General features: G+C 52.9%; 2 protein-coding genes across 2 annotated transcripts; both read left to right on the top strand.

Annotated features, from left to right (window-relative positions):
* Positions 1-9082: 9082 nt before the first annotated feature.
* On the top strand, positions 9083-9559 carry TGME49_231450 (hypothetical protein; the record flags this gene model as incomplete). Its single annotated transcript, XM_002367995.1, has 1 exon — positions 9083-9559. One exon carries the CDS (start codon positions 9083-9085, stop codon positions 9557-9559), a length of 477 nt encoding a protein of 158 aa, XP_002368036.1.
* A 1313-nt stretch (positions 9560-10872) lies between these two features.
* On the top strand, positions 10873-19665 carry TGME49_231440 (LsmAD domain-containing protein). The gene is made up of 11 exons (XM_018780298.1): positions 10873-11786; positions 12148-12682; positions 12952-13039; positions 13186-13493; positions 13947-15100; positions 15466-15693; positions 16022-16024; positions 16320-16452; positions 16817-16924; positions 17319-18028; positions 18563-19665. Exons 1-11 carry the CDS (start codon positions 10980-10982, stop codon positions 19061-19063), a joined length of 4575 nt encoding a protein of 1524 aa, XP_018636844.1. The 5' UTR covers positions 10873-10979; the 3' UTR covers positions 19064-19665.
* Positions 19666-20412: the final 747 nt, after the last annotated feature.

Genomic DNA, 20412 nt, shown 5'->3' with positions numbered 1-20412 from the left:
TCACACACATACGTGTTCCCGTGTATGTTCCAGCGATGTGAACACGAATTCGTACGTGACTCCACGGTACTTTTATGGACACAATTGCACGGAACTTTACAAACAGGTATACTCGTGGAAGGCAACTATTCTTCAGAGGGCGTTTAGCTCCGAAGGCGCATGTGGGCTTTCAGGCAATTAACGACGACAGGTTTGTGTGGAATGAACACTTCAGCAAGTCTGCCCGGTCATTCGAGTGCGAGAACTCGGAAATATCTGCTGGGGAAGTGGACGGGAAAATAATTGCAGCCCACAACTGCGGAAGCGAATTCTCCCGGAACAACTTCGCAAAACTCTCTGAAAACGCTGAACACAGCTCTAAAGAGAGCGGGAAAGGAAGCAAACAAGTGTGGTTCAAAGACAACTCAAACAATCTCAAGTGAAACGTCGCCAGCAGATTTTCTCCTTTCTTCTCAAGGGAGCCCGCTCGCAGAATGGCAAAAAAACAACACCGATTGACCGTGAAGCACGCGATTTACTTCGAAGGGTCAGGATACCGTATTGAAGCGCAAAAATCAAGCGCACAAGGTAAAGGGGCTAGCAATACCTCCGTCTTTTCAGGGATACAAGGAGACGAAATTTCCACTTCAGGTCACAAGCTCTCTTTGTCGCCCAATAGGAGTCGCTTGTGCTCCACTGCTGCCCCGGAAGAAAGAACGAGTTAGTGTTCTGCCAGCGCGAAACGTGTGGATCAAGTCCCTGCGGAAAGCATGCATCCCTGAAGAAATCTGGCTTCGCCAAGAGTTGTTTGAATTTGTCTGAAAACACGTCCCATAATTTTCACAACTCATTTGCGCAATTTCTAGCGAGCAGGTGGCACGACCCTCGGCCACCGGGTATTTTTTCGTTTCGGTGGCGCATGCCAGAACACACTCGCATGCATGCACTAGGGAGCTGCATGCGGTCAGTGCTACTCAGTAGGAGGTTGAAGAGGGGGGAAGCTGCCTTTCGAAAGAGGCTAAATATTGCTGCAGAGTTACACCAATGGCCTTCTACGCTTTTGCCTCACGCGTCTGTTCTCTGTAGAGCTCGCCCGATAACTAGGGCGCTTAGAAGGCCGCGCAGGCAAGACGAAATGTCAATTTGTCAAGAGCAGGAATTACGCGGGGAGAGGCACTAGTTCAGTGAACCAAAATCGCTCTCAGTGAAGACCTGAAAGCTGCACAGAGTCGAATCGGAACACACGAAGGGGGGAAGGCGATTGCCTGCCAACGAAAACCAGGTGGACACGATACACCCGTGTGAATCTTCAGTGTCGGTGGTCGGCAGGTGATGATGCGGATGCAAATTGGCCAAGATACATAGTTACAAGTATTACAAAGCATTTTTATATACCGCGCTATTGTGTGGTAGGATTTATGTCAACGACGCTATTGTTGACGCCTTCTTTGTTCTTCGCAACGGGTCTTCACTCTGTTTCATACACGTGTTCTGAGCAACAGCCAAGAGGTCAGTGAACACATCAGCAGTGTCAACTACGACTGTGACAGAGCTTGTGTCACCACCTGATTGTACAATAGCTTCACTGGCGCTTCGAGCGTTTTTGTGCTTACAGAGAGTTCCTCGTAGTGAAGTGTAGAACCGAAGGAGGGGCGAAACAAATGAGGAGAAAAGACGTTTCTTGGTGAGTCTTGAAGCTGGTGTTAATTCTTGAGAGTATATCTGCTGAATTCTCTAAGCAACGTAAGCTATAGGCTGATGATTGTTTGAATGCTGAACCAAGAAAACCGTGTCTGTTGCCGTCTGTTCGGAAAGTACAGGAATTCTTGAATGCTCTATGACACAAATAGTGACGAGGGCTGCATCATCGTGCAGAGATAAACGTTAGATGCACATTTAGACAGCATCCGCACACAATCAGATATCGCAAGCCTGTGTATAGAAAAGGGTACAAGTGCTGATGAATGTACCTTTTTGTATGTGCGCATGCAGATTCATGCATGACCTGATCGTTTTAACATTAAAAGGCAAATGATAGATGTGCACGTACAGCGGTAGCATTTGATGAAAATATTTCCAACTAGGTAGAACAGCCGATTGGTCCCTGCTCCTTGGTAAGGGCGTCGAAATCTACCATTTGTCGAAGCTCTGGAAGACGCCGAAGACAGCAAAGAAGTATCTTTTTGTGTAATGCTGCCTGTTCAGGCGAACTTTTTTCTTTCCCGTCAGTCGGTCGCCCGTCATCAAACTCGAAAAACAATGTCAACCACGCAGGTCCCAGGTCGCGTGTGTTTCGCTCTCTCCCGCCCTGTGGAAAGTGTTCCTCTCGGTTGATGCCGGTCACGTGTGGTCTATAACCATAGCTGCCGGCATGCGGCTGATTGTGCCTAACAGCTGTGAACGCTTCTAGGCATTCCTCGAACTCAGGAGCTTGGCACACTGCCGTATCTGTATCACAGTATACGAACGGTGTATCACCTATCCAGCAGTCCACGTCGATTTTGCATGGCTTCCCCGCAATGCTTTCGCATGCAGAGGAAGTCGTTGCGCTTCTGTGATTTTCATCGTTCCACTGTGTCCGACGGTGTATGTGGCTTTCACCTAGTCTTCCTTCTCTGGTTGAAGTTTTTCGAGTCTGCCATGGCTTGCATACAATTGGACTGGAGGATTCCCTACGCAGTTCTTTGTCTCTTATATTGAAAGTAAGGTCTGTTGTATGAGCACTCCCGCCTTCAACACCCGGTTGTGCAAAAGCCGTTTGCGGGGTCCTCGTCACATGATGCGGATTCACTGGAGATCCTGCTTCTCTACCATTTCTGTTCTCGTGGTATTTGTCGGCTCGATCCCTGCTTTCAAAATGCTGGCCACTATTTCCGGCTGGAGTCGCAAGGAAACCGATAAGAGTGTCGTTCGTAACGGATGTTTCGTTCTTAGACGGATCAGTGGAAGCAGAGAAAGCGTACAGCAGTTCCGGTTGGCAGCGGCCGTTCGCACATATCAGCCCTCGCTGGCATTCCCTAGGACTTATGTTTCTGCAGAGCTGACCTTCACTTAAACGAGGTAAACAGGTCGTCGTAGCTGGAATCGGGCAGTAAAAATCCTGTTCACGACAGAGAAAGCACACATGATTTCTACAAACTAAGGCAAGACTGTGTGGCTAAAACTGGTTTTTGAGTCGTGCGCAAGTCGGCGGCGTAGTGAAACAGCTGGTCAAAACCAGAAACAATTTGATTATGGTAATTCACTGATCAATGTACCTACGTGCTTACAGGCTCAGGCATGTGTGTGTGCATACATGATGCGCCTACATCTTTTTTCTTCAACGGCGTGAAGTAGCCCTCTGAGACGCCGGATATGTGCCCAAGTGACAGGTCACTTTCCACTCACCTGGCTACAACACATGTCGAGGCATTTTTCAAGGGTGTATTGGCTGGAGTCAAGGTTTCCCAGTGGATTTGTCACATCGATGACGACAATGCCGCTGCCTACGCCTCCGCTGTTATTGCTTCCGTACCGAACGTCGGAAATAATGTTGTCCCCTGCAGGCGAGTTCGTTATGCTGCCTGGAACTCGATTACTTGGATTATTGTTTCCTCTGGCGGAAAATGGGGAATATTGAGGGTAAGCGGAGGGTCTGTTGTCGTGGTTCGTTACAGCAGCCAGCGGGAGTCTCGGAGCTGACGAAATGCCCGTCTGGGGACCCACAGGAGTCGACGGGCGATTTGCGACGATGGTTGTTTGGGGATAGCCATTTGCTGGAATCACAGAGGCAACGACTGCAGGTCCTCGTGTATTTGGTAAAGTATTCATTGGCAGAACGGCAGCAGGCGGTACGATCTGGCCCCCTACAGCAGTTGGAACAACAACAGGGGGCGACACCCTTGCAATCACACTGGGATTGCCGGCGGGATTTCGAACTACTTGTTCACCTACAAGTACAGGTCGATTTCCTGTAGCAACAGTAGCCACTTGCTGGGGAGAAACAACGGCAACGGAAGGCACAGAAGGGGCAGCAATCACAGCGGGAGCAGTAGCCGCAAGAGGCATGAGCTGACCCGTCTGTATCTGAACATTCGGAGCAATCGCGGGAACTTGCTGTGCCATCCTGTTCACATTTATGTTTTCTAAGGGGCCCACAGCAGTAGCAATACCGTCGAACAAGGACGAAATCCTCTTCGCAAGAGTTCCTGGTGGTGGCGGAGGTCGTGGAGTAAACATGCTGTCAAATGGGGACCCATAATACTGCGATGGAGGGGTTGGATACATGTATTGTTGGCCTTCGATTATGGCACCTGTGTCAGTATGAGTGAGTTCGGGGTCATTGCCAGCTTCGTCACTTTGTTTTGAAAAACCACCCAACACACGTGTATTTTTTCCATGGGATTTCGGATTGGAGCCCGCCAAAGAGGGACTCTGGGGCAATACAGTGGGATCGTAGAAGTCATGTTCTCTTCCAGTGCCTTGAGTTTTCATGAAGTGTGTTGGATCTGTAAGCATAGGGCCAGACGTGACGTTTGAGGAGAAATAATTCGACCCGAATTCCGTTGTAGAAATATCTTTGTCAATTGCAGACGTTGTATTTGCATTTTCAAGAGAAAGTCGGCGAGGATACACGGCAGGGGGCAGAGCGTTGTAACCGGGCACGATAACCCCATTCTGATTAACAATAGTTCCGGAACTCGGCCTTACACCGTCTCCAGTTCCTCCAGATGGGTATCTCCTGCATCTTCCTTGCACACACACGTGGCAAGGTGCTTGGCAATGCTTGTACAAGTTGCATGTCTCACCAAGTGGTACGTTTTTCTGAACGCATACCGTCCGTCGGGGAATGTTGGCCTGGTGCTGCTGGCCTAAGATCTCGCTATCCTCCCCAAGTTTAGAGAGATTTGTTTCCTCCCCAAGTCTCCGTGAATGGTTGTTCTGTGTCCCGCTTGAAGAACCCGCACCACTAAGCAAGCTAACATCTTCACAGATCCCAGACACACATAGGTAAGCCTCGCCAATAGAGCATGATTGACCCAGGGCAATATTTCCAAAGCCCTGGTTGTTAGATTCATTGCGTTCACAACGGAAGGTACGCTGGTCGCAAAATGTTGACAATTCACAGAGGTACGGCGAACCTCTGCACGAACTACCCGCCGGCCGGCTTCCAGGTAGTCGGCAAACACCTGGAAGATATTCGGCCATAAACAGAGAAAGCAAACACAAAACAAGCACCACTCAACGGCGACGGTTGCAGCGGCGAGCTCGATGTGTGATGACTTTTGTATTAAAACTCAACAATTTTGCATATGCAAATATGAACAAATGAATGCCTGCAAACACGCCCCTTTGAATTATTTTATCTGAGTGAGTTTATTCGTATACCGAGCAGTCTGTATGCGTGTAAATGCGTGCACATTCATGCCAGTAGTCAAAGGGTATATGTCCGGACGGTGGCGTGAGTGTGTCTGTCGTACGGTTCTCGGTCTATTCTATATTACGGCTTCTACGTGTTTTTATCCAATAGCCAAAATTTATAACCACTGTACAGCAACCAGATATGCATCCCCCTGCCTCAGGAGAGTCCTTTTTTACCTATTGTTCTCATATTTTTCATCTGGAGATCCCCTCTCAGACACTTGATTTTTCTTCGAGGCGTCCCTCGTTCAGTGCTTCCAGACTTAGAAAGACACTATCATCAGTTCGCTTAGGATGTGGATGCCCTTCCAGTTTTCAGTTTTTTCGTCAGTACGTCTGAAGAGATAATAACAGTCAATGCTCTGCCTCCTGACCGGGTGCTTTCCTTCTGCGTCAGTCTCTGTTTCAGGGCTTCCGTGTGGCATTTTCACTTTTTCCCAAGTACGTGTATGCATGTGCATATATATGTGTATATATATGCTCACGTATGCACGCGTATATATGCATTGAATCATACCTTTTAACTATACAAAGAAACGTGTACATGCGTGTGTACCTGTCGTACTACTTTCATGCTCGAAGTCACAGAGCAATGGAACCGCGCAGCGCCTCCGAGAAACCAGAGTACTCGTTTCCCACGAAACAGTGCAAGGCTGGCCGTCAGGCTGCCACAAACCACCGCTGGACCTTGTGGCGGAGAGCGTGGCGACAGCGATGACCAGTGTCAAAACAATGACCACTGCGACGGAAGCCGCGCAGACGACGACCTTCGTGAACGTGTTCATCTCCCCTCTCCAGATGAAATCTCAAGAGGTGAAGTGTTGAAAAAAACGCGATCTTTGTAGACCACGGGTTGCGAGGGCAGCAGAACCCCAGAATTCAACATACGGTCCAGTGACTACAGGAAATCACAAAAATTGCTGCTCGAAACGCGAAACGTAACCTGGAGGTAGTCGACGTCCATGCAGAGGCAGAGCCATGCTTTGATTGGGAGCACAGAAAATGGGCATCAGTGTGAAGTTCATACTTGGGCCAAATGTCACCACATCATGACTTTCTGCTGTGTCGACAGTACCCGTAGCGGCAAATATATAAATATATGCACATGTGAGGGCGTATATGAACATGTGGTTTTGCAGTAGTTATGCACATTTGTGCTCGCTCGACCTGGAATTCCCGCGTACGCCTGGTTCCCTTCGTACATTGAGAGAATAGACCTGTTGCCGGTGAAATATGTGAAAACAGCAACCATAGAGTATTTCTTGTCGCACCCTGCTACCAAACATAAAGTACACATACGCAGTTACCTGTACAGCAGCAGTGCATTGTTTTTCTGTTAATGTGGACTTGCGTGCATAGGAACAGAGAAGCGAGTGAGATAAGCATTGTAGGACACTAGCGAACGACGGCGAACGCAGTTAGCTTCAACCCTCAACTTACCAGAAGATGTAGATCCATTTGAAAAAAGCGCCTGCATGTAGCCTTATTCGGGTACAGAAAAATGAACCCTGGACACACTGATGCTAATCTACATGACAGTTGAAGCAAGTACGCCCGAAGCGGCATCCCGATGACGAACCGAGTTGTGTACCGACAATACGGTCAGGGCCGATGCTCGATAATTAACAAAATAACCTGGCCTGTGCATACGTCGATGAACTTATGAATTTAGAGAGTATCACGTTGTTGAGAACAACGAAACGCGTTGACGACAAAGTCATATATTTTTGAGTTATGCCGGAGATGTCGCAGTCTCTCGCGGCCGGAAGGAACGGGCTATTGGCTGCCTCAGAAGAGTTGCTACACGAAAACCTCATGAAGTAGAGAAGTGACGTCCCATCACAAAAACACCTTTTCTCCCGTGGCATTCTTCGACACAGGCCGAGGAGTATTGTTTTTCACCCCAGCTGAATCCTGCGAAGATTGAATGTCTAAGATAAGAAGTAATACGTAGGAAATAACCTGTTTTTATACCATACGTAGGACAGTGTACACACAGATTTTTGTAGGGGGGCGTATTCGGCCTCTCTTGTCATTTCCCCCACAGAAAACAGAGAGTTCCCTGTTTGCCTTTGACAACGCTACCACAAAAACAAAATTAAAGAATGAAAGTGCTCCTCTTTCGACTGATAATGATTTCTGGGTGAAAGGGCAACCATAAAAGCCAGTAGAGCAGGCGTTTGAAGACGGAACTGCAGACAAATACACGGAAAATTCCCAGGTTACCCTTCGATTGGGTAATCCCGTACTGCATGATTTCTCAAAGAAAAGTGCGCAGAACACCTCCTTGTTTCCATCACTGAACATTTCGCCGACCCCGAAAATAGCTGCTAATGGGAGCAAATAACAGCGGTGCCAAAAAAAGGGCGGGAGAGTCGCCGAGATGAAGGTTATTGCGACAGCGCATTCAATGTATCCAAATAAAGAATAGATGTCTATGGTACAATTTTTGTTTTATCGGGTGGACGCGGAAAGTCAGAATAGGTTGGGAAGCAGCCTCAGACTATTCTCCTGCCGGAATTCTCCTGTATATGCCTGCAACATATGCTTGAACGCGATTCAGGCGTTACCTCGCCAACTATTTTTTAATCGCAAAACGATCCATGAAATGAAGATAAAACAGACGGGTTGCGGAAGTGTGGAGCCTTGCCGTCGATGTCAGCATCTCGAAAAGAAGCCTTACGCACACGGCGTAAGTGAATCGTTAAAATATGGGTAAATTGTTCGTCTGCCAAAATCTGCGCCGGTCCACAATCAGAGATGCCTTTGCCAATCAGCAGCGCCACTCAGTTAAATCGTACCGAATTGGCTTCTGGAAACATCAGTGTCACGGTTCTATCCTAAGCCGGGGGAAGTACCTAGGAAACTTCCTGTGTTTAACGCAATCTCACAACTGCGGATAAATTGGTGGGGGGAAAATGGCAATAGGCATCAGAAGAAGAAAGAAGAGAGAAATGTCGCGGAGGAATGAATCGTCTCTCAGTCATCCATCGAAAGTACCTAACCCGCCGTCAGCGTGAGGTTCCAAATCAAGACAAAATGTTATTTTGTGGTGTTTCTGTTCTACCTCGCAAGGTGGTACCACAGGCTTTTCCATCGAGTGAAATTATGACGGTGTCTCAAGGAAAGTAGCAAAACCCTAGACAAGGGTATGTTTATGTGTTATATTTACATGTGTTTTTACGCACATCTCTGTACGCGTTCTGCCATACAAGGAGACGTGGATCAAAAACAGATATTTAAGTATATAGAGACACGGTAGTCTGCTAGGAGGCGACGACAGCTACGAAGTTCCTGTGCAAGGAGATGAAGTGAAAGTAGCTTTGTATCACGAGTACTCATGTAAGTGACGGCATGCCTCCTTTCAATTGCTTGTCCGGGTTTAATTCTTGAACTTATGTCCCCCTGAATTCTGCCGCATCAGCACCAGCACACAGTGTAGGGGAAAAGCAAGTAACAAAAGGTTGATCGTATTCTGTCTATTGCCGCCGGCAACAGGACGTCTTCACTTGGTCTGGAGACCACATACGCACGCATCACAGACATTAACACATGCTTTTTGGCTTACTATTGCTCCAGCTAACAGGCTTTTACACCGTAACAGCCTGTGCGGTACACTGAATTGCACAAGCATCTCAACGCACGATGACACCACATAACCCTCCTGTACCAGTTCCTGCTGCTGTACGAATCCTTTTAGCAGATGTGTTTCGTAGCATGGGTCAGAGAAATCGAAGGTGGAGCCATCATTGGGCCACTTCGGTATCAGACTGCGTGTCTCCTTGTCTTTGCCGTCTGCTGGCCACAGTTGCTGCAGATTTCTGTCTGCTTTGGGCGACTGTCCAGTGGGTTTCCACTTTTTGTCGTGTGTACAGGGCCCCGTGTTTCATTCAGTTTACAAGCTTTTCCTTCCCTGACGCACCTCAAGGGAGTGCACCTTCTAGGAATGGAACGTGTCTGTCTACCCTCTTGCACGATGAAGTGGTTGTATGTTTGGGCTGATTACACAGTTGTTGAGTCGTGCTTTCTGGTGACAGTGGGAGGGGAGACCAGGCCAATTTGCCGCTCTTTGTCTGGGTTGTGGTGGGTTACAAAAAGTTTCGACTTCGCGTTTTACCCCGCTTCTTTTCTCAGCTGGCGTACGCGTGTGCTCGGACTCCACAACATGGTGTGGCCGTAATACCGAACGAGAGCGGTCCGCTCCCCGCACGACCAAGAGAAAAACAAAGAGCGGGCTGGCGCGAGCGGAGAGGCCGGCCGCTTTTCTTTCGGAAAGCGTCCCCCTTTTTGTCCCTGCAGCTTTTTCGCGTCTCCTTGTGAGCGCAGATTGGCGTAGCAGCTCACTTTTTGCGGAACCTAGAAAATGGTGCGTAGTTTTGCTTCCCGCAACATTAGAGACAGGATGCGGAGGACGGTCCAGCCGAAAATGCGTCGTTCGCTTCTCTGTGTGGTAGACAACTGAACCGCGGGAAGAGCCACATTCGGAGCGAAACACGTATTTGGCATTGAAAAGGTTCCGTTTCTTCTGGCGTTTTTCTCTGGCGCGTGAAGTTCCGCCCACAAACCAACCAGCTTCTCCTCTTTCGTGCGGGCAGTTCTTTGCTTTGTGAGAGACAGAGCGCGTGGCGAAGCCGCGGCCAGTCTCCGAACAAGCAATTCCACCTGGCGTGACAGAGGGACGGAACTCTCTCACTTTTCATCTTTCAAAGGGAAACAAACGATCTATTTTGCTGGTGATTCCAGTGTCTGGCCTTTTACTCGCTCTCCGGCCGCCTATGTGCATTGTGCCACTTTAAAGCTTTTCTTCGCTTCCTCCGCGAAGAATCTAGCAGAACGTTGTCTCTCTTCTTTTTTTCCTCAGGACGACCACGTCCTTTCTTTCAGAGTTTCTCATGCCGGTCTGTGTGGCGCAGTGTACTGAATCTCTCCCGTTTGATCAACGTCCCCTACGTTGTCGGGGTTACGGGGCGCAGCGGGTGGAGGAAATTGGGAATCTTCGGGAATCCAGAGGCCCTCATCTTCACATCCCGTGATCGGTCTTAATTGGGTGTTTTTTGGGCCTCTGCCCCGTTGAATGTGGAACCACTCGGGTTTCTTTTATTATTCTTCTACATTCATCTCTTCACTGGAGACAACAGTATCTAGGCACGGATGTGAATGCGCGGATTTTTGCCTACGCTTTTTGATTGTTTGTTGCACCCTGTTTTCTTCTCGCGCTGCTGTAGATACACATACTAGGCTGCTTCCCCGTGATCTGCCTTGTCTGTCTCCGGAAACCCGCAAGTGGAGTCGACTTTCTTCGATTCAGTCCGACGAAGACGGGAAACGCGCCTCTCGTCTCCGTTCCTTCTCTTCTAAGTTGCATCACTTCGAATCTTTTCCCACACGCGTCGGATCTAGTCCAGGGTCTCAGAGTGCAACGGATCTCTCGGCTCGTTGCTCCGTCTTTGAGGGTTTATATATATATATATATATATATATATATCCCTGTAGCGGCGGTCGTGGGCAAACGCGCAGGACTGCGGCACTTCTTCCTCCTCGCCGTCGCCCCTGCCTTTCTCTGTTTGCAATCGTGACCGTGTTTTTCTCCGTTTTTCCACATGGGGAAGACAGACGCGCAGTCGCCGAGCTCGGGGCCCGCAGGCCGCCCGGAGAGCGGCCGGAAGTCGGTGACGCCGGCCGAGGTGAACGAGCTGCGCCTGAACTACTGTATGGCGGTTCTCGCGGGGCGAGAGGTCCGCGTGAACCTGGAGAACGGCGGCCGCGTTCAGGGGCTCTTCCATGCGTACGAGAAGAAGGACCGGAAGGACGGCCAAGAGGGGTCCTTGGTGCTCTCCTGCGCCAGAGACTTGCCCTCGAAGACGCGCGTCAGTGGCGAGATCAAGCGCCAGATGCACCTGCCCGACCGTTGCTTCGTCTCCTTCCACGCGACTGATGTGCCGCTCGCGCCGTCCGGGCCTGCAGGTCCGGCGTCGAGCTCCAGTTCGGGCCTCCAGGGGGCTGCAGTCCACGCGGGCTCGGGCTTCCAGACAGACACGCAGATCAGCGCGCACAGTGGCAAGCGCTTCAATGACAGGAGCACGCGGGGCGGCGCAGGCCAACCGCGAGAGCTGCAGAAGTGGGTAGGCGACGGCTCTCGAGGCGAGGACACCTTCGGCGCCCTCGAGCCCGCCGGAGGCGTAGGCGCCCGTCGAGTGAACGGCGGAACCGCCTCCGACTGGGATCAGTTCGCTGTGAACGAGCAACGCTTCGGCGTCCGCAGCTCGTATAAAGAGGAGTTGTACACGACCAAACTCGACCTAGATGCCATTCCGCTTCAGGTTCAGCAGCAGGCAGACAGAATCGCCACCGAACTCGAGAAACAACAACAGGGAACCCGCGATGGCGCCGTCGATGACTCCCGCGGGGTGAGTTCCGTCGTGTCTGACGACCAATGGGAGAGGGGGGGCAATCCTGCGTTGCGGAAATCCCGGGGGGCATCGCGAACGTTTGCGAGAGTGGGTTTTTCGTCAGTCGTCTCGTGGTGCAGACTTCGAGAAACGAGTAACAACGAGAACGCGTTAAAGAGCGGTGGAGGGGGGATTCTTCTCGCGGTTTCAAGGCATTGCGCGGCGGTGTCAAAGACATGCAAATGGAAGTTCATATTTCGGACATGTCAACAGTTTCGTGGTTTCGGGGGCTCTTCTACCACGTCTTCTTGTAGGGGTGAGTCGCTAAAGTGCCTGTGCTCATCAAACACGCACGCTTGTTGCCATTTTCTGCCTTCAGGTTGAGGACGAGGAGGCTTTGTTCAGCGCTGTTACGGGCACTGGGGGCTACTCGCAGCATCGGCGAGCGCCCCCAGACGGCCCGGGACCTGGCGTTCCGTCTTCGAGTCGTTCTTCATCATCCTGTGGAGCCGACAGTGGGGTCGGTGGCGGCTCGCGAGGATCAAGTAGAAACACGGCGTCCTCCGGTTCATTCCCTCACGTCATGGCCTCGGGTGCCCACGCCAACAAGAGTGGCGCGGCTGTCGGTGGCCTTTCTGCAACTGGAGAGAGAGGTGGAGATAGAGGAGCTGCGAGCTCTGCAGCTGTCTCAGCTTCGGGGTCCGCTAATCGATCGGGAGGCGTCGGCGCGCAAGGCAAGGGAGTCGCTGGCGCTCATGCCAGTGGAAGCACTGGACACGTGGCGAAAGTCGCCGGTGGTGCGCTCCGGAAGCTGCGAGAAAATCTCGAGATCGCTGCCAAGGAAAATCAACGCAAGGAGCTCTCCAGGGTCCACACCCCCGCGTTGGGAGCTGCAGGCGGCGCCATGGGACCAGGTGGGCCGACGTTTGTTGGGCAGAGACAACGAGGTTTAAAGCGCGTTTCTAGAGCCTGACTATGTGAGACGATCGCGGCAGGAAACGAATGGTGCCGCCACAGAGTGCGGGAGCGCCACCAGTACCGACGAGGCTCCGTCCTGCTGCGTCTTCGTCCAAACTGGTGGATACGGACATGGTGGGGTGCTTCTGTTTGTGTAATCGCGGGAAGACCGATAAAAAAGGCGAAACACGGATTCGTGCATGTGGCGCTTCGTGGTTTTTGTCAGGTGTCGCGTCGACTCCTCCCCCTCACAAGGAACTCCACGAGACTCACAAGAAAATGCGAAGCATTCTCGCATCTGGGTCGCCTGCGAGGTGAGTTCGCATGGGTTTCTTTTGCCGAGTGCTTGTGTAACAAGATGAGGACTCCTATGAAAACGCGTAAATAGGGAACCTGTGCGCGAATGCGGCATGCTTGCATTTACAGCGCAAACGCTGTGTTGTGGTTCTTGCTTTTTCAGAGCGCCGGCAATGCATGAGTTGGGAGGCATCCATGCGTTGAATCTGGAGCCCGCGTTGCCCAAGTTGGACGACCAGACTCAAGAGGAGTGGCTGAACTTCAAGAAGAACAAGAATCAGCAGTCACAGCCTGGTGGCGGGGAAATCAAGCGACGCGATCGCGCGCAAGACAAGAACGAGTTCCTTAGTGCGTCGAAAGTCTTCACGCAGCTACTGGAGAAGAACAAGTCCTCTCCGTCAGGAAGCAGCAGCTCGGGAAGCGGCACCTCTGCCGACGGCTCCCCTGCATCTGCCACATCGTCCTCTGCAGGTATGGGTGTTTGCTTCTCCGCCTTGTCGAAGGAAATCCGTATCCCCTCATGGGGGGCAGGAATCGAAAGCGGACATAGGGAGGATGCCAGGCAATAAGAATCCGATCCGTGTATTCTGTACAGAGTAACAGTAGCAAGGAGACTAGCAAAGTAGGTTCCTCCCGCAGTGAGTACGAGTGACAACAGTAATCCATATATTACGCGTAGAAGATAACTGGCGGCTGATGCTTTCGACGCGACAAGGACTCTAGGCGCGTCTACCGGAGGTGCGTCGTCGGGCTCGAGAGGGGGAGAGACAGTGCGGGAGGCGCCAGGGAGTGTAGGCGTCGCAGTGAAAAGAAAACGGTGAGGAAGAAGGAGCAGGCGGACCAAGAAGGAAGAGGGACGCCTACCGCATGGAAGGAAACAGTATGTAAATGAGCTCTTTTTGTACGGTTTTTTTGGGTTCTCAGATTCTTCCCAGTCTTCGTCTTTCGGTTCCAAGAAGGGCTTCCAGTTCAATCCGCACGCGAACGCCTTCACGCCGTCAACCCCTTCTCACGCAACTGCGGCTACCCTTCGGGGCCAGCACGTGGGAGGTGGCGCATCGGCGCTCGGTGCGAATGCGTACCCTCATAGGCCGTACCCGGGGGTAGGCAATGGAGGAATGATGGCGCCTGTGGCGCCCCAGCTCGGCCCAGGGACGGGGATGGCTCTGCCAGGCGTAGGTGGGCCCCCGGATGCTCGCGCGGGTCAGGCATCCGCCGCAGTCTCCCTAGGGGCGCCTGGAGGTACAGGCAGTCTTGGAGATCACGCTCAAGTCCCCGTGCCACACTCCGTCTCAGGCTCTCGTCACGCGCCGCACGCGGGCGCTGCGGCTTCCAACGGCGACGCCAGCGGCGCCGGTTCGCGCGGAAATGGCAAGGCGAGCACGGGCGCCAGTGGCCCCGGAGGGCTGCAGGCGGCCCCTGCGGGGGGTGCAGGTGCCCCTGGGGCGCCGGACGGTGCAGTTGTGCCCCAGGGCAGAAGCGCAGGCAGCGGATCCGGCTCAGGAGGCGCGAACCGGGGCCCTGCAGGGCACCTGCCTCAGGGGACAGTGGGGAGCGGAGGCAGCCCGACCCCGGGCCCGCCCCAGCATCTCAACCCCGCCGGAATGCTTGCTCAGAACCCCCAAGGGTGCACGCCTCCTGCGCATGCCTTCGCGAACCAGGCGGGCGCGCCTCAAGCCCCTGGTTGCTGGCCTGGAGGCGTGAGCCTCGGAGGCGCAAATGCAGGCTTGGTTGCAGGCGTCGTCGTCGCAGGCGCAGGCGGCGCAGGTGCGGCAGGCTTCCCGCCCCATCCGCAAACCCCGGGGGCGACCCTAGTGGGCCCGCACCCGAATCACGCCGGAGCGAGTGTGCCTGCCCCAGCGGGCGCAGCTGCGGTGGGCCTCATGGGCCCCCCCGGTGCGACATCGGAGCCTCAGAGCCAAGCTGCGGCAGCTGCAGCGGCGGCGGGCATGGGTGGCGCACTCGGAGCAGGGGGCATGATAGCCGGTCCTGGAGGCGCTGCCATGATTCCCGATGGACTCGCGGCAGGCGCGATGCCATTCGGAATGGGTGGCTTCGCGATCAACAGCCACATGGCTGTAAGTCCAAAGCGAAGCAGTGTTTCGAGCTCTGCGGTGATTCACAGATTTGGAAACTCACAGCTCTGTTTTAGCTGTATGCACGTCAGTGCTTTGCTGGTTTTCCTGGCGATCCCTGCGGTTGATTTTTGCATGTGCCACTGTCCCCTTGATTTGCCGGGGCCTCTGTGCCACCTGAGCCTTTCCATTCGGCTTCATTTTGTGATTCGAATGCTAGGAAGCTAGGTCACTTTGATTCACGTTCCTCTCTCCACCTGTATATGTAACGAGACAAGCTCGCGTCGTGCGTGTGGAGTGTTTATGCAGTCTATGTTCCAGTGGTACGTGGGAGTTTTCCTGTGCTTCGTTCTTCTTGCTGACTGCAGCAGATGAACATGATGGGCGGCAATTTCATTGGGCAGCCGCCACCGCCTCCGACCCACCACGGCCACCAGAGGCAGCCACCGCACCAACAGGCCTTAATCGGCAACGCGATGAACATGCGTATGGGCCCAGGGGCAGTGGCGGGCGTCCCGCATCCCCAAGGAGGCACAAGTGGTCACCCGAATGGCGGCAGTGCGCCTCATTACGCGCCTTTCCAACCCCTTTCTGCGGTAAGCGGAGCGTCCTCGTGGGGAAGAAATTCAAAGACACGCAGCTGTCATTAATGCCAGGAGAGGGAGGCTGTTCCGACTCGAACAAGCCCGACAGTTTCCGTACTGGTGTTACGTGCTGGTGTGTTGTGTTATTTTGTTTCATTGCATGGCACTTTTTCTTCGGATTCCGTGGCGCTTCATTTGGTCTGAGAGAGTCGATGTGGATTCGCGTGACAAGCGTCCTTACGTCAGTGCGCCATGGGTTTACGGTTATCCGCGGGCTCGCAATTTTGTAGGCACCCTTCATTTCCCATTGTCTCGTGTGTGTGTATGCATGTTCTATCAGGAAGTAAGTCTTTCGAGACAAGACCTAGCGGTGGGAGTCTGCTGGAAGATGGATTACTCGTTTTTAGTCGAATCTATGGGTTTGTATTCAGTGATTCATGTAGTGGCAGGCGAGAAGTCCTCTGAAAGCTGCTGTCGTCGATACCGGGGTTGTGCCACATGGTTATGAAGATTTCTTTGGCACAGCGTCTCATGCAGAGACAAAGAGGTGACAAGAAGTTTGCGTCGACTGGTTTTTTTCAAATGTTATTTAGCCACACTCGTTTTCTGGTCGTCTGCGTTTTCCTTGTGTGGCTCAGAAAACTGGAAAGGGCGGCAGAGGATCGTCAGGAGCCTCTAGAACTCGCGAGGTTGGGGAGTTTGTTAATTCGCTCGTTAACAAAGCCCGGCAAGAAAAACTGTCTCAGATTTCTCCAGAGTGGACAGGTCTTGGTAAGCGTCTCCCGGCTACTACTGCATTCTGCGTTCCTGACGAGAATCGCGAGCCTCCAGTTTCTCCTGCGGGACAGTGTTTTTCACTTTTCCTACGCGTTCTGGCGCCAACAGCCTTGGACCACAGATTGCTCGGAAACGCTAGGCGGAGCGACCTCGCGCTATTTTGTCGGTCGTTTCGTTACTGAGTGGCAGTTCATGCCGGGTTTTTTGCCGATCCCTCATTCGGCACAACGGCGTGAAGACGTCATGTCTGTGCAACCCCATGAGGCCTCTCGTTTGAGTTTCGTTCAACATGGTACGCCGCAGTCCTTTCCCGTGTTTCGTACTCCGTGGGAAACCTTCTCTGTTTATGGTCTTGCAGGCACTGACTCTTACCGAGTGATCCTTGGCCAGATTCCCCCGACTTCCTTTCCTCAAGCAGCGACTCTCCCCGCAGCAGCACTCAGTGCGCCCATTGCGCCGTTTCCAAGTACGTCGCATGTGGGGTCAGGCGCTTTCGTGTGCTTGTTGTTGTTCAAGCTCCTGAATTCGGTTGCTGGATTTAGAAGGAACTGATTCGTGTGAAGAAACGGTTGGAGAGCCAGCGGTCTCATGTGTTGGTGTCTGCGGATCTTTTCAGTCGGTTCTTCTGTGTGTATCCCTCTTGGTTACGAGACACCTGAACGCATTCACTGTTTTCTTTTCGCTGTTTCTTTCCTTATCTCCGCGTCGTTATGCGAATCACGACGCGATTGATGTCACCTAGTCACGTGCGCTCCGGTGCCTATACCTTTCTTCCTTTGCACTGTCCTTGCTCTCCCTGTATCCTATCTATCACCAAACACACTTTGTTGTCAGTTCTGTGCCTCTTCTGCGATTCCCAGTTTTGCATCCGCAGCTGTCGGCGCCGCTGCCCGCGGGTCCCCTCTTCAGTCTCCACCCCCGCATTTTGTTTCCTGCGGGTCCTCAAGCGTTCCTGTCTCCGGCAGCAGGGGCGCCGCCCCACCCAGGTGCGATGTCTTACCCTCTGATGTATCCGCCACTCCCTCTCGCGCAGCACCTGTCTCCGGTTGTCTCCAACCCAGCAGCTGCGGCCGCAGTGGCGGCCGCGGCCGCAGCGGCTGCAGCCCATCAGGGCCACGCGTCGGCGCACCCAGGAGGAGCGGCTCAGCCTCTTCCAGCTGCGGGTGCCCCTGGTGCCGCAGGCTTGCCGAACAACAACCAACCTAGCGGCGTGGTGGCCACGGGAACCTTGTGCCCGAGCAATGGAGCGACTGCGGGGGCTCAGGGAGCAGGGTTCCAGCAGTCTCAGCTGATGATGCAGCAGCAGGCGCCGAACCGCGGCGCGGTTCAGCCCCAGCGAGGCGTAGGCGCCGTCGCTGGCCTTCCCTGCACGTTTCCGGTGCCGCAGGGACAACCACAGCCAGGCCAGCCACAGCCGCAGCCGGTAGTGGGCATGACCGGAGCGATGGGGCAGCCTGTCGCTGCTCAGGCGGGGCCGAACTTCGCGGCCATGGCGGCTGCTCTCGGCCATCAACACTTCCAGGGAGCTGCAGCTGGAGGAGGCGTCATGGGCGCCGCCCACGCTGTCCCGGTAAGGCAAGCGGAAGCGGAGACAAACTGCACCCGTGGCTAACTAAGTGACAGAAAGCGGTGTTGACTGTGTGGATGAAAGGGCTGGTTGGCCTAAGGAGTTTGCCGATACTCATGCGAACTGTAAAGAGCTCGCGAAGACACCGAGACGAAAAGTCAGACTCAAGGTATTTGTTTGGTGGAAGGGCGCCGCAGTAGGTGGGTGCGTACAGAATTCGTAATGTGGCGTAGTTAGGGAGTGCTTCTAATTGGAAAATAGAATGTCATAGGTTCAGATCTGGTCAGCCCAACTTAAATACAAATGTTGAGTTTCCAGATATACGCTGGCTACTACTCTACTTAATGCACTGAACATGAGGGTCGTAAAGAGTGCACTGTGTTGGAAGTCTTTGGCAAAATCGTGAATTCTGGTTTTGCGAAAGCAATTTCGTCAATTGAAATGTTGTGCGCGGTGTGTCTACTGTGATTCGCCTTGAAATCAAGGGGAAGACTTAGACCGTCGTACCATGCTGCCTTGTGTCATGTTCGCGTGCAGTACGTTCCGCAACCGCTAGCAGGCCTGACGGGAGCAGGGCGGCCGTTGGCGTACGCGCCGATGGTGGCGGGGACGCCACAGCAGGGCCTTCTTCACGGCTTAGGCGCACCGCAGCAAGCGATCATGCCGGGGCCCCCCTTGCTGGCAACACCTGCAGCTGCGGGCGTCACTCACCCCACTGCGGGGGCTTCCATCACCCAGCCAATTCCACCAGAAACTAGAGCTTTGCAAACTGCGGGCGCTGGACAGAGTGGCGACAGCGCGTCTGCAGGGGCACGGGGTGCTCAAAACACTGGGGTGGCTGCGACCACTTCGGTGGGAAGTTCAGGGAATGGTGGAGCGACGCCTGCCGGCACCTCGGGATCGCAGGTTCCTGGAACCGACGGTGGTGCCGCTGCCAGTAGTGGCAGCACAAGTGTAGGTACACCGGCCGCCGGCGCGATGGTAAACGGCTCGGGTAGCGGTGGAGCAGGGAGTGGAGCGGGAAGCGGCGCGGAGTGAAAGGAGAGAGTGGTTGAAGGGAACAGTAAGCAGGGTACGGAAAGGGGTGTACGGAGGAAGATTTCCTGCGCGAAAACCGTTGCTTGATGTTAAGCAATCTCTGGACTCAGGCGAAGGAAACAGTCGAGACAAAGTGTCTGAAGAAAAAACGGCTATGGATGACTTCTAACTCTCTTCGTGCTTTTAATAGATGCTTGTGTGTGGTGACTGACAAAAGAAAATAAAAACGCGCTTGGAACACTCGAGGTTCCCTGGAGATGTTGTGTGCAGCAGATAGAAGATTGCGTAGTCGGAAAGAACCGGCTGCCGTGACGCAAGCAAGAGGGGCACTGCAGGCGTCGAACCCGTCTGACTTGCGGTGTCACTTGCGGGGCTTTGCATGTCCCCTTTCGATAAAAGGGAAATGCCTATCACAGGCCCCATGAGCATGAATGTTTGACCCAGGGAAAATTCACTGTTTGTGTATCATAAATACCGTCGAGACTGATATGCGCCTGAGAATGTGAGGAATGTCCCGAGTCGTGAATTCTGCAATACATGAATTTCCAGTGTGGCAACTGACACATTTGCTGGAAGACCTTAAGACAGAAGGATCCGTTGCTCCACTAGAACGCAGCTGGAAATTGACTAGAAAATATGTTGCTGCTGGCAAAGCTAGATGTTGGATGGTAGAAGCTTGTCACGTCCCTGTGACTCGTTCATGGATCTCCGTTAGTCTAATTATAACGGAGAGCTTCTCCCTATATCTGACGCACTCAATGAACTACTATCCTATTAACATGAACGCTCGCATTGCGTCGTGATTTATAGTCGAGCTAGGAATCGGCGAACTACGTACCGGCATTCACATATATTTACATAGTGCAGTTACTGTTTTTCTCAACAATAGAGGTTTCCACAGGGGTTAAGTGCGCAGATCCTCCGCACGGCACTTTTCGGCACTATCTAAAATTCTGGAGAGCCCCTCAAGCGGGAAATCGGCTCTCGCGCTGCCACGATTTTTGACCCGTAGTCTGCGTGCATGTTTTGACCAAGTCGAGTTTGTGGTAAAACGCGTCCACGCTTTGTGGGTAGGCGCACAGACGAGTTTTAATCTTTCATCGCATGTTTGACATCCAAGCACTTCATGCACACTCAAGCATAATCAGTGGCGCACCCCATGCACGTTTGGGCAAAATGAAAGGGTATCTCGGAAGGCTCGCATCACGCAGAAACCGAGTTTGTACAAGCGGTTGTCTTGTTTCCATACAGAAACGGAAGAATGCAGTGGCGTTTCTCAGCATCTGCGGTGACTGTTTGTGATAAGAACACAGTGATGGAAAACGGGCTATCGCCAGCTTGCCGTGTTC

This window comes from Toxoplasma gondii, chromosome VIII (assembly GCF_000006565.2).
Source record: "Toxoplasma gondii ME49 chromosome VIII, whole genome shotgun sequence".
NCBI lineage: Eukaryota > Apicomplexa > Conoidasida > Eucoccidiorida > Sarcocystidae > Toxoplasma > Toxoplasma gondii.
The sequence above is the reverse complement of the archived record's forward strand: the minus strand, read 5'-3'. Positions and strand labels throughout refer to the sequence as shown.

What these genes read in the sequence shown, in the direction of transcription:
- TGME49_231440 (XM_018780298.1), top strand. Translation starts at nt 10,980, where the DNA reads ATGGGGAAGACAGACGCGCAGTCGCCGAGCTCGGGGCCCGCAGGCCGC. An exon ending in GCATCTGGGTCGCCTGCGAG is followed by an intron (nt 13,040 to 13,185) that starts GTGAGTTCGCAT and finishes TTGCTTTTTCAG; the next exon opens with AGCGCCGGCAATGCATGAGT. An exon ending in CGATCAACAGCCACATGGCT is followed by an intron (nt 15,101 to 15,465) that starts GTAAGTCCAAAG and finishes TGCTGACTGCAG; the next exon opens with CAGATGAACATGATGGGCGG.